General features: G+C 44.4%; 1 protein-coding gene across 1 annotated transcript in view; it reads right to left on the bottom strand.

The window, feature by feature from the left end:
- LOC124012997 (gamma-aminobutyric acid type B receptor subunit 2-like) overlaps positions 1 to 13,505 on the bottom strand; it is a 477,346-nt gene that overhangs the window by 138,383 nt on the left and 325,458 nt on the right. The window contains exons 8-11 of the mRNA XM_046327101.1: positions 11,208 to 11,268; positions 8,763 to 8,843; positions 6,832 to 6,982; positions 5,772 to 5,904 (exon numbers count right to left, since the gene is read on the bottom strand). Of these exons, the coding sequence (XP_046183057.1) occupies positions 5,772 to 5,904; positions 6,832 to 6,982; positions 8,763 to 8,843; positions 11,208 to 11,268 (426 nt within the window). The remainder of the gene's footprint in view (positions 1 to 5,771; positions 5,905 to 6,831; positions 6,983 to 8,762; positions 8,844 to 11,207; positions 11,269 to 13,505) is intronic.

The following is a 13,505-nucleotide window of genomic DNA, read 5'->3' as shown; positions in this document are numbered from 1 at the left end:
ACCTATGTTTCTAGCTCCAACAGTGCAGTAATACCTATGTTTCTAGCTCCAACAGTGCAGTAATACCTATGTTTCTAACTCCAACAGTGCAGTAATACCTATGTTTCTAGCTCCAACAGTGCAGTAATACCTATGTTTCTAGCTCCAACAGTGCAGTAATACCTATGTTTCTAGCTCCAACAGTGCAGTAATACCTATGTTTCTAGCTCCAACAGTGCAGTAATACCTATGTTTCTAGCTCCAACAGTGCAGTAATACCTATGTTTCTAGCTCCAACAGTGCAGTAATACCTATGTTTCTAGCTCCAACAGTGCAGTAATACCTATGTTTCTAGCTCCAACAGTGCAGTAATACATAGCAATACAAAACAATCCACACATACTCCAACAAATGAAAAGAAAGTAATTAAGAAATGTTGGAACGACTTCAATTAACAACACAAATAGCACTGGAACAGTAATCCAAATCCAATGTGTGTATACACCGGATGAATTTACACATTATATACTAAGAATGACATGTACAGCAGTAGATATATTATAGTGGGAGAATGATATGTACAGCAGTAGATATATTATAGTGGGAGAATGATATGTACAGCAGTAGATATATTATAGTGGGAGAATGATATGTACAGCAGTAGATATATTTTAGTGGGAGAATGATATGTACAGCAGTAGATACAGTATATTATAGTGGGAGAATGATATGTACAGCAGTAGATATATTATAGTGGGAGAATGATATGTACAGCAGTATATACAGTATATTATAGTGGGAGAATGATATGTACAGCAGTAGATATATTATAGTGGGAGAATGATATGTACAGCAGTAGATATATTATAGTGGGAGAATGATATGTACAGCAGTAGATATATTATAGTGGGAGAATGATATGTACAGCAGTAGATATATTATAGTGGGAGAATGATATGTACAGCAGTAGATATATTATAGTGGGAGAATGATATGTACAGCAGTAGATATATTATAGTGGGAGAATGATATGTACAGCAGTAGATATATTATAGTGGGAGTGGGAGAATGATATGTACAGCAGTAGATATATTATAGTGAGGAGAATGATATGTACAGCAGTAGATATATTATAGTGGGAGAATGATATGTACAGCAGTAGATATATTATAGTGGGAGAATGATATGTACAGCAGTAGATATATTATAGTGGGAGAATGATATGTACAGCAGTAGATATATTATAGTGGGAGAATGATATGTACAGCAGTAGATATATTATAGTGGGAGAATGATATGTACAGCAGTAGATATATTATAGTGGGAGAATGATATGTACAGCAGTAGATATATTATAGTGGGAGAATGATATGTACAGCAGTAGATATATTATAGTGGGAGAATGATATGTACAGCAGTAGATATATTATAGTGGGAGAATGATATGTACAGCAGTAGATATATTATAGTGGGAGAATGATATGTACAGCAGTAGATATATTATAGTGGGAGAATGATATAGCAGTAGATATATTATAGTGGGAGAATGGTATGTACAGCAGTAGATATATTATAGTGGGAGAATGATATGTACAGCAGTAGATATATTATAGTGGGAGAATGATATGTACAGCAGTAGATACAGTATATTATAGTGGGAGAATGATATGTACAGCAGTAGATATATTATAGTGGGAGAATGATATGTACAGCAGTAGATACAGTATATTATAGTGGGAGAATGATATGTACAGCAGTATATACAGTATATTATAGTGGGAGAATGATATGTACAGCGGTAGATATATTATAGTGGGAGAATGATATGTACAGCAGTAGATATATTATAGTGGGAGAATGATATGTACAGCAGTAGATATGTTATAGTGTGAGAATGATATGTACAGCAGTATATACAGTATATTATAGTGGGAGAATGATATGTACAGCAGTAGATATATTATAGTGGGAGAATGATATGTACAGCAGTAGATATATTATAGTGGGAGAATGATATGTACAGCAGTAGATATATTATAGTGGGAGAATGATATGTACAGCAGTAGATATATTATAGTGGGAGAATGATATGTACAGCAGTAGATATATTATAGGGGAGAATGATATGTACAGCAGTAGATATATTACTAATAAATAAACTCACCTTTCTACTGACTCTGAAAAACACCAAAAGAAAGATTCTCAGGCTCCCTGCTCATCTGCGTGAACGTGCCTTAGGCATGTTTCAAGGAGACATGAGGATTACAGATGTGGCCAGGGAAATAAATTGCAATGTACGTACTGAGACGCCTAAGACAGCGCTACAGAGAGACAGGACGGACAGTCCTCGCAGTGGCAGACCACATGGAACAACACCTGCACAGGATCGGTACATCTGAACATCACACCTGCAGGACAGGTCCAGGATGGCAACAACAACTACCCGAGTTACACCAGGAACGCACAATCTCTCCATCAGTGCTCAGACTGTCAGCAATAGGCTGAGAGAGGCTGGACTGCGTGCTTGTAGGCCTGTTGTAAGGCAGGTCCTCACCAGACATCACCGGCAACAACGTTGCCTAAGGGCACAAACCCACTGTCGCTGGACCAGACAGGACTGGCAAAAAGTGCTCTTCACTGACGAGTCGCGGTTATGTCTCACCAGGGGTGAGAGTCGGATTTGCGTTTATCGTCGAAGGAATGAGCTTTACACTGAGGCCTGTACTCTGGAACGGGAATGATTTGGAGGTGGAGGGTCAGAATCATCGGACTGAGCTTGTTGTCATTGCAGGCAATCTCAATGCTGTGCGTTACAGGGAAGAGATCCTCCTCCCTCATGTGGTACCCTTCCTGCAGGCTCATCCTGACATGACCCTCCAGCATGACAATGCCACCAGCCATGTTGCTCGTTCTGTGCATGATTTCCTGCAAGACAGGAATGTCAGTGTTCTGCCATGGCCAGCGAAGAGCCCGGATCTCAATCCCATTGAGCAGGGTGAGGGCTAGGGCCATTTCCCCCAGAAATGTCCGGGAACTTGCAGGTGCCTTGGTGGAAGAGTGGGGTAACATCTCACAGCAAGAACTGGCAAATCTGGCGCAGTCCATGAAGACGAGATGCACTGCAGTACTTAATGCAGCTGGTGGCCACACCAGATACTGACTGTCACTTTTGATTTTGACCCCCCCTTTGTTCAGGAACACATTATTCCATTTCTGTTTGTCACATGTCTGTGGAACTTGTTCAGTTTATGTCTCAGTTGTTGAATCTTGTTATGTTCATACAAATATTTACACATGTTAAGTTTGCTGAAAATAAAAGCAGTTGACAGTGAGAGGATGTTTCTTTTTTTGCTGAGTTTATATGAACTAAAATGCAATGTACAGTAGTAGCAATATTACAATGAGTTATGTTGAGAATACAGTATATAAATACACAGTAGAAACCCCATAGCAAAATGGTAGATTACTGTCTGATGGCTTTGAGATGGCTATACGCTGTTTATCAGTCTCTCGGTCCAGGCTTTGATGCCTGTACTGTTTCCTCCTTCTAGATGATAGCGGGGTGAACAGGCCATGGCTCGGGTGACAGAGTTCCCTGAGGTCCTTGATGATCTCCTTGCCCTTCCTGTGACACATGGTGCTGTAGATGTCCTGGACGGCAGGCAGTGTGCCCCAAGTAATGCGTTGGGCGGACCGCAGAGCCTTGTGGTTGTGGACTGTGCCAGGTGGTGATACAGCCCGACAAAATGCTCTCAATGGTACATTTGTAAAAGTTTGTGAGTGTCTTTAGGGGCCATGCCAAATGTCTTCAGCCTCCTGAGGTTGAAGAGGTGCTGTTGCGCCTTTCTTTACCACATTGTCTGTGTGAAGGGACCATTTCAGGTCGTCAGTGATGTGCCGACAGTGGAACATTTGACCCTCTGCACTGCGGCCCCATCAATGTGGACAGGGGCATGCACTCTCTGCTGTCTCCTGTAGTCCACAATCAGCTCCTTCCTTTTGTTGACGTTGAGGTTATTTGCCTGGCTCCACTCTGCCTAGGCACTCACCTCCTCCCTGTAGGCTGTCTCGTCGTTGTTGGTAATTAGACCTACCACTGTTGTGTCATCACTGTTGTGTAGCCAGCTCTCCTGTGGGCTATGACCACTCTCTATCTCCTTCCCAATGAGGAGCAATGGCGCACTAGATAAAATACTGCCCTTGCTTGTTTTTAGAGTTTAAACTGGAATATACTTTTTTTTTTACTCAAAAGGTGTTCCTGTGTGTGGGTGTTTATGTGGGGCGAGGGAGGGGGAAGAGGGCAATAAAGACAGCAAGAGAGTGAGGGGGAAGAGGGCAATAAAGACAGCAAGAGAGGGAGAAGAGGGCAATAAAGACAGCAAGAGGGAGGGAGGGCAATAAAGGGAAGAGGGGGGCAATAAAGACAGCAAGAGAGGGAGGGGGAAGAGGGCAATAAAGACAGCAAAGAGGGGGAGGGGGGAAGAGGGCAATAAAGACAGCAAGAGCAATAAAGGGAGGGAGGGGGAAGAGGGCAATAAAGACAGCAGGGCAATAAAGAGCAAGAGAGGGGAGGGCAATAAAGACAGCAAGAGAGGGAGGGGAAGGCAAGAGGGAGGGGGAAGAGGGCAATAAAGACAGCAAGAGAGGGAGGGGGAAGAGGGCAATAAAGACAGCAAGAGAGGGAGGGGGAAGAGGGCAATAAAGACAGCAAGAGAGGGAGGGGGAAGAGGGCAATAAAGACAGCAAGAGAGGGATAGAGAAAGAGATAACAAAAGAACAATTACAGCAGCCATACAAAGAAAACAGAGCATATTGATTGGTTGGATCACATACTTTTCCTCAGCACTTCCTCTCTGATGTGACAGCCTCCATTTTGGATTGTTATGGCTGAGGTGAGCCGGGCAGGCAGGCAGGCACTCGATGGCAGTTGATACGTGCTGCGCCACCCGCCTAGCTAACATTATTTATCTCTGTGGGTCCTGGTCAAAAGCAGTGCACTATATAGGGAATAGGGGGCCATTTGGGACGCAAACCAGTTATCGCTGTAATCAAACCTGTTTAATTCAACCAGAGGCTATGATAGTCACGTTCAAACGCTTGCTGTGGGAGCAGGAGTTTAATGTGCTCCATGTTAGGAAAGACCCAGGGACTGATCCAATCAACTCCCATTATATGAAGTCCCATCCCCTTCCTCCCGAGTGACACAGCGGTCTAAGGCACTGCATCTCAGTACTAGAGGCATTACTACAGACACACTGGTTTGAATCAACAGGGCGGCGCAACAGCGTCGTCCGGGTTTGGCCGGTGTAGGCCGGCATTGTAAATAAGAATTTGTTCTTAAACTGACTTGCCTAGTTAAATAAAGGTTAAGATGAAATTCTGAAGGGAGGAAGAGAATGTTAGCTAGTGTGCTAGCCTAGCATTAGCCTGGATCTTACACCTTTTGAAGGGATGAAGAAAAGACTGGTGTGCTAGCCTAGCTTTAACCTGGATCTCACAACTTTTGAAGGGATGAAGAAAAGACTGGTGTGCTAGCCTAGCTTTAACCTGGATCTCACAACTTTTGGAAGTAGGAAAAGAATGATAGCTAATAGCTGGCGTTAGTCTGGGATGCACACCTTTTGAAGGGGATCAAGAGGGAATGCAAGCTAGCGTTAGAGTGGATCGCACACCTTTCGATGGGGGAGAAGACAGAAGAGAATGATATAGTGTTAGCCTAGTGTTAGCCTGGGATCTTACACGTCATTAGCACAGTATATATGGGGTTCTAGCTGTACAGGTTATATACTCACAGTACACAAGGCCTCAAACTCTTTGTCGGACACCAAGGCACCGTCCAGGCCGAAGAGGAAGATGGAGGAGTAGGAGAGCATTCCACCCAGGATGATAAGGTTGTTCATGTAGGGACTGGACATCTTGATCAGTCTGTCGGGAGAGGAGAGGAGCGTGTACAGCAAGGTTTGGAATTGTGAGAGGAACACAGAGCTCCAAAATTGAAAAACTCAGAAGGACCATTTTAACATTGAAACATGTTTTATATAACAGTGCATGTAGAATGCAGTAACAGCAGTGGAGCGACTTGAGGGAACAGAGTTCCAGCTATGTTTTTGTCTTGGTGAATGCGCTATTATCCCTATATTTCCCCCCACATGGGCCAACCTCCTAGCAATTTGAGTTCTAGCCATTGTGCTTCAGCCCCTTGCCAATTGAGTGACAGCTAGCAAGGTGCACACACAGCAGAGCGAGAGACTGAGCAATGACGTGGTGCACATACAGTCTCTGCACATTTTTTGGAGGCCACTTTTTGTTAGTGAGTGCTATTTTCAGAACTGCTGGCTAAAAGGTATACAAAAGTGTATGGATTTAACATTAGGATTGGGGGAGGGGAATCTGATCCTAGATCTGTACCGAGAAGAAACTTCCCCCCGGAGCTCTACTAGTCTAGATAGCGCTAGTCCACCAAACTCCAAGTTTTCCTGACTCCATAGTATGGAAAAGCTCCTTGATGTTGTCAGCACAATGCTTTGATAACGAAGTGGGCTGTATTTTGATTGGTTCTCCTCTGTGTCTTTGTCACTCAAACACCAACATAGACAACCACACACAGCCTCAGAACGCCGCCCACTTCCAACACAACTGTTGGTTTTTCAAATCCAAACAACGTCTCAGAAAACAATGTTTGAGAGAAACAATAAAAAATCAACTAATTTCTGCGCGAATACTGCATTTACAATGGACTCCTGTCCGGAACAGTGTGTCACAGCTCTCCCTTGCTGTGTACCACGTGAGTGGTGTCAGCTAGGCTGCAGCTCTACCCACTCCTCCCCCCATTCCCCTCCCTCTTCCACTGACCTGTGGTTGCGGTTCTTGATGTTGAAGAAGAGGAAGGCCCCTGCCATGAGCATGCCCAGGATGGTGATAACAGACAGGATGCTGTAGAGGGGTACGTTGATGTTGCGACGCTGCAGACGCACAAACGTACGGTCCTTAGGAGGCTCCACCCCTGAAATGAAGAGGAGGAACTCAGTTTGCCATATAAAAACAAGTATAATAATGACTTCTACAGGGGAAGGATAGACAACCAAAAAGAGCCCTCACCAGTATTTAACATTGAAAAACAACTCCACAAGAAGGGGAAAAGAAAAATAAGTTGATTTGGAGGATCCACTCCTGAACGAAGACGAGGACATTCACAGGCCCACTGGCAAAAACTGGTTGAATCGACATTGTTTTCACGTCATTTCAGCAACATTCAAAATAATATTATGACGTTGGATTGATGTGGAAAAGTGATTGGATTTGCAAAAAATTTATCAACGTAAGGGAATTTAATATTTTTTTCCACCCAATTTTTAACCTAAATCCAATAACATAGTGATTTTTGGGGGGTGAATTTATATTAGTTGACAACTCAATCAAATGTAAATCAAACCGAAGATGTGGAGCTGACGTGTGTGCCCAGTGGGGATGTTCTTAGCCTGATAAATGTACAATCAGCCACAGAGAATTCTTTAGATTTCTCTATGGGGGTGGCAGGGTAGCCTAGTGGTTAGAGTGTTGGACTTTTAACCGAATGGTTGCAAGTTCAAATCCCTGAGCTGACAAGGTACAAATCTGTCTTTCTGCCCCTGAACAGGCAGTTAACCCACTGTTCCTAGGCCGTCATCGAAAATAAGAATTTGTTCTTAACTGACTTGCCTAGTTAAATAAAGGTAAATAAAACAAAATATTTGAAGTGTATCCAGTGATTTCAATTCTACAGTACGTGTAAACTACTGAACAATTGTACAGGAGAAGGACAGATCCAAAATGAACCCTCACCATTAGGCTAGTATATGTGTAAATGTACCTCCATACAGAATCGGTTGTCGTGGTGAGCGACCGCTGTTTCTTATGCTTGCCCATTCCTTTATTCACCCTCTCTGTGTCTTTGCCAGTGTGCCAATCGATTTCAACGTCTCATCTTACTGAGCTGTCTTATGGTGGTTTGACACATAGAAACAAATGTTTTAGCTGTCCCAGAGTGTGTCTGTATGGGACTACAGGGAGGGAGGGGAGGGATTTCTTGTCAACACAAGAAAACATAGTGTAATAAAAATGCTGGTAAATAATTCAACATAGAATGATTGATTGAGAGGAGCGTACTGGATGCCCTGTGTGTGCACGCACAAGCACGCATGCACAAACACGCACAAGCACGCATGCACAAACACAAGCACGCATGCACAAACACGCACGCACAAGCACGCATGCACAAACACGCACGCACAAGCACGCATGCACAAACACGCACGTACAAGCACGCACGCACAAACACGCACGCACAAGCACGCACGCACAAACACGCACGCACGCACAAACACGCACGCACAAGCACGCACGCACAAACACGCACGCACGCACAAGCACGCACGCACAAGCACGCACGCACAAGCACGCACGCACAAGCACGCATGCACAAACACGCACGCACAAGCACGCATGCACAAACACGCACGTACAAGCACGCATGCACAAACACACACGTACAAGCACGCATGCACAAACACGCATGCACAAACACGCATGCACAAACACGCACGCACAATGCCACACACACACACACACACACACACACACACACACACACACACACACACACACACACACACACACACACACACACACACACACACACACACACACACACACACACACACACACACACACACACACACACACACACACACACACACACACACACACACACACACACACACATGTACAATCTCATGTGTACTTACCTTGGAACCTCATGGTGTTGTTGATGAGATCCAGGACATCAGCAATAGCGTTGTACTCTCCAACCTTCACCTCCTGCCCCTCTGTTAGGAACACAACCAGGAAAGGCGTCAGTTAGGACAGCATGTGGACAACACTTTGGACAACTTTCTCTTTCAGTCAACTAGACAGCTCTCGCTGTAAAATTGCAGAGATCTGACCCAAAATAACTGTAACATTTCAAATAAGACAATCTATTCCAAAACGAATGAGGAATACTGCAGAGTGAGTTCTCATTTACAGCTTGTGTGTTTTAGCTAAGCGTGGAAATCAGAGATTAGATCAAGCTAACAGAGAGTAATGGCATTGGGTTAATGGTTGTGATACAGATTGGTATAATGGCTAGCAACAGTAACATACTGGGGTGTATTCGTTTGTACCATCTGTAGCAAACAGTAGTGAAACGCTTTGCAACTGAAAACTTTTTGCAATGAAAAATTTATTGGACAAGTTCAGGTTAGTCCTTCTCCGTTTTAGCCCGTTTGCTTCCATTTGTTTCCTAGTGAATACACCCCGCACAAACTCTACACACATTACCGGAGAACAAATCTCCAGTGAAGAAAAGCAACAATAAATAAAAACAATAGTATGCTGGCAATGGTAACGCAATACATTGGCATTTTCACAGATACAGTAAAATGAGTCTAAATTGTGATATATCCTGAGCCATAACACAAACCTCTCTCTTGAGCGCTATTTAAAGCAGCCATTTCCTTCAAGAGACATCTTAAATGCTGATACAGGGCTCTATGCCTAAGTTTTAAAATGTATGTGTGTATTACAGGCTCTGTATTGACCCTGTCACACACAGCAGCTCCATCACTCTCCTTCTCATAAATATGGGTGAACAGTTACACTCAGCACACAGGGGGAAGGGGGATATGAGGGGAGACGATTCGACTCTCTGTCTCTCCCTCGGTCTCTTTACAGTACGAGGCTTGATAACAAATGTAAATGTTGGTTCTGTGTCAGATACACATAAACACTACGCAATTATGACTACTACGTCCCCGACCTGTTGCTGCTATGTTAGCGCAAAACCTTCACCCAACTTCTGAAATTACATTTCACATCTGTTTGTTCAATTACCTCCTTCATTACTGTAAATCAGATACAGATTGAAACACTAGCCTGATCCCATATCTGTTTGGCGTGACGACCATAGGAGCGGGCAATACAGCACAAACAGATCTGGGATCAGTGCATTTCTGTTAATCACATTCAGATTGAGGAACCCAGAGGTTCCAGACACAGAGGTGCTGATACACTAGCTTGATCACAGATATCACAGATCTGGGAGCACAAACAGATCTGGGATCAAGGAGGGAGGGAGGGAGGGAGGGAGGAGGAGAGAGAGAGAGAGAGAGAGAGAGAAAGAGAGAGAGAGAGAGAGAGAGAGAGAGAGAGAGAGGGGAAGGGGAGGATGGTAGACATAATAAGGTGTATGAATGGAGGGAGGGTGGGAGAGAGAGAGGGATGAAAAGAAGAGTATGTGGAAGAGTTAGGAAGAGATTCAGAGAGAGAGAGGGGGTGAAAATGAGAGAGAGAGAGGGGAGAAAATGAGAGAGAGAGAGAGGGGAGAAAATGAGAGAGAGAGGGGGGTGAAAATGAGAGAGAGGGGGTGAAAATGAGAGAGAGAGAGGGGAGAAAATGAGAGAGAGAGGAGGGGGTGAAAATGAGAGAGAGAGAGAGAGAGAGGGGAGAAAAGGAGAGAGAGAGAGGGGAGAAAATGAGAGAGAGAGGGGAGAAAAGGAGAGAGAGAGAGAGAGGGGAGAAAATGAGAGAGAGAGAGGGGAGAAAAGGAGAGAGAGAGAGGGGAGAAAAGGAGAAAGGCAGGTGTGTGTCATGCTGGAGAGTGAGTGGTGGGAAGGGGGGGGGGTGTTCTGCCTAAGGCTAGGTACTCATAATGACATTTTCACAGCGCTATGGAGCAAGAGCTCTCCAGTTCACTGATGATAACATTTATTTGCTTATCCATGACATGACTGCCAGTTGCCTTCCAATTGAAAAACTCCCTCACTCCCACAACCAAACAGGTCCGCCTCCCCCGAGTGTTTCCACACACACACACATGCACGCACACAAACACACCTACATCCCGATTTAAGCTGCCACAGGGGGCACCTCTGCAGTGGGGTAGATAAGATAAGGATGAGCGGATTAATAAAGGTATGCTGGGGCTGAGGGAGGGGTGGCCGGGAGCTGGGGGGGATTCCCCCAAATACAGATCACACCCCTGGGTAGAAAATCCCACCCGGCAGCCCCCTGGCAGTCAACCACCACTGGTTGGGTAACCCCAGAGTAGGATTACTATGACATCATCATCAGCCAGACAGAAACCAATCATAATACTAGAGCAACAGAACATCACAGCAATGCAACAATCCTACAACATGTGCTTACAGTACCTTGAAACTGTGTGAATTTGATGGTACCCATCCGTTCTCCGTTCCTGAACATGACTTGGCCCTGGATAGAAAAGGAATGAAAAACACATTTAGAACATTTTAAAGCATTTAAAGAACTTAAGGACTCAATGAGGAATCACATGTTCAATACAATACACTTGTTGCCTTGTCCATATGATGCTGCCTTGTCCATGTGACATGATCCACATCAGCTACCAAGCTGAAACCAAACGTTGTTGGCCCTTGTTAATGCCCAGGCCTAAAGTCTAACAAGCTAAACCATCTGAGTGGTTGGCCATCTTCAACAATGGGCGACAGCAGAGGAAGCAGTAGAGCTAGAGATGATCTTGATATCATTTGAATTTAGATGCACTATTTTCTTGAGGAGCCATTAAGTGTTGGCACATTTGTTATATTTTTATTTGACCCCCTTTTCCTCCCCAATTTCGTGATGTCCAGTTGTTAGTTACAGTCTTGTCGTACGGACTCAGGAGAGGAGAAGGTCGAGAGCCATGCATCCTCCGAAACACGACCCTGCCAAGCCACACTGCTTCTTGACACAATGCTCGCTTAACCTGGAAGCCAGCCGCACCAATGTGTCGGAGGAAACACCGTACACCTGGCGACCATGTCAGCGTGCATTGCACCCTGCCAGCCACAAGAGTCTCTAGAGCACGATGGGACAAGGACAACATGGCCGGCCAAACTCTCCCCTAACCCGACAACGCTGGGCCAATTGTTCGCCGCCTCATGGGTCTCCCAGTCATGGCCAGCTGCGACACATCCTGGGATCGAACCAGGATCTGTGAGACACTGCGCCACTCGGGAGGCCCCAAGTGTTGGCACATTAACAGATATTAGTGGACTAGCACTGGGCTTCTTTTTGGATTAGAAGTTTGCAAAAATGTGTCTGTAAACAAAATGATTGGTCAGCAGATTAATTTGCTGATATCCTAAGAATATATTTTTGCTGTAGCACCCGCTCAAGCAGGTACAGTTGAAGTCGGAAGTTACACCAACTACATTTAAACTCAGTTTTTCACAATTCCTGACATTTAATCCTAGTAAAAATTCCCTGTCTTATTTTAAGAATGTGAAATGTCAGAATAATAGTAACAAGAATGATTTATTTCAGCTTTTATTTCTTTCATCACATTCCCTGTGGGTCACAAGTTTACATGCACTCATTTAGTATTTGGTAGCATTGCCTTTAAATTGTTCAACTTGGGTCAAACATTTCTGGTAGCCTTCCACAAGCTTCCCACAATAAGTTGGGTGAATTTTGTCCCATTCCTCCTGACAGAGTTGGTGTAACTGAGTCAGGTTAGTAGGCCTCCTTGCTCGCACACACTTTTTCAGTTCTGCACACAAATTTTCTATAGGATTGAGGTCAGGGCTTTGTGATGCCCACTCCAATACCTTGACTTTGTTGTCCATAAGCCATTTTGCCACAACTTTGGAAGTATGCTTGGGGTCATTATCCATTTGGAAGACCCATTTGCAACCAAGCTTTAACTTCCTGACTGATGTCTTGAGATGTTGCTTCAATATATCCACCAAATTTTCTTACGTCACGATGCCATCTATTTTGTGAAGTACACCAGTCCCTCCTGCAGCAAAGCAACCCCACAACATGATGCTGCCACCCACGTGCTTCATGGTTGGGATGGTGATCTTCGGCTTGCAAGCCTCCCCCTTTTTCCTCCAAACATAACAATGGTCATTATGGCCAAACAGTTTCATCAGACCAGAGGACATTTCTCCAAAAAGTACGATCTATGTCCCCATGTCCAGTTGCAAACCGTAGCCTGGCTTTTTTATGGTGGTTTTGGAGCAGTGGCTTCTTCCTTGCTGAGCAGCCTTTCAGGTTATGTCGATGTAGGACTCGTTTTACTGTGGATATAGATACTTTTGTATCTGTTTCCTCCAGGATCTTCACAAGCTCATTTGCTGTAGTACTGGGATGATTTGCACTTTTCAAACCAAAGTACGTTCATCTCTAGGAGACAGAACGTGTGTCCTTCCTGAGCGGTATGACGGCTGCGTGGTCCCATGGTGTTTATACTTGAGTACTATTGTTTGTACAGATGAACGTGGTACCTTCAGGCGTTTGGAAATTGATCCCAAGGATGAACCAGACTTCAACTGTATATTTCACTGGTCATCCCCAAAGCCAACACCTTTCCTTCCAGTTCTCTGCTGCCAATGACTGGAACGAATTGTAAAAATCACTGAAGCTGGAGTCTTATATCTCCCACACTAACTTTAAGCATCAGCTGTCAGAGCAGCTTACTGTGT

The sequence above is a fragment of the Oncorhynchus gorbuscha genome, linkage group LG24, assembly GCF_021184085.1.
Source record: "Oncorhynchus gorbuscha isolate QuinsamMale2020 ecotype Even-year linkage group LG24, OgorEven_v1.0, whole genome shotgun sequence".
NCBI lineage: Eukaryota > Metazoa > Chordata > Actinopteri > Salmoniformes > Salmonidae > Oncorhynchus > Oncorhynchus gorbuscha.
The sequence above is the reverse complement of the archived record's forward strand: the minus strand, read 5'-3'. Positions and strand labels throughout refer to the sequence as shown.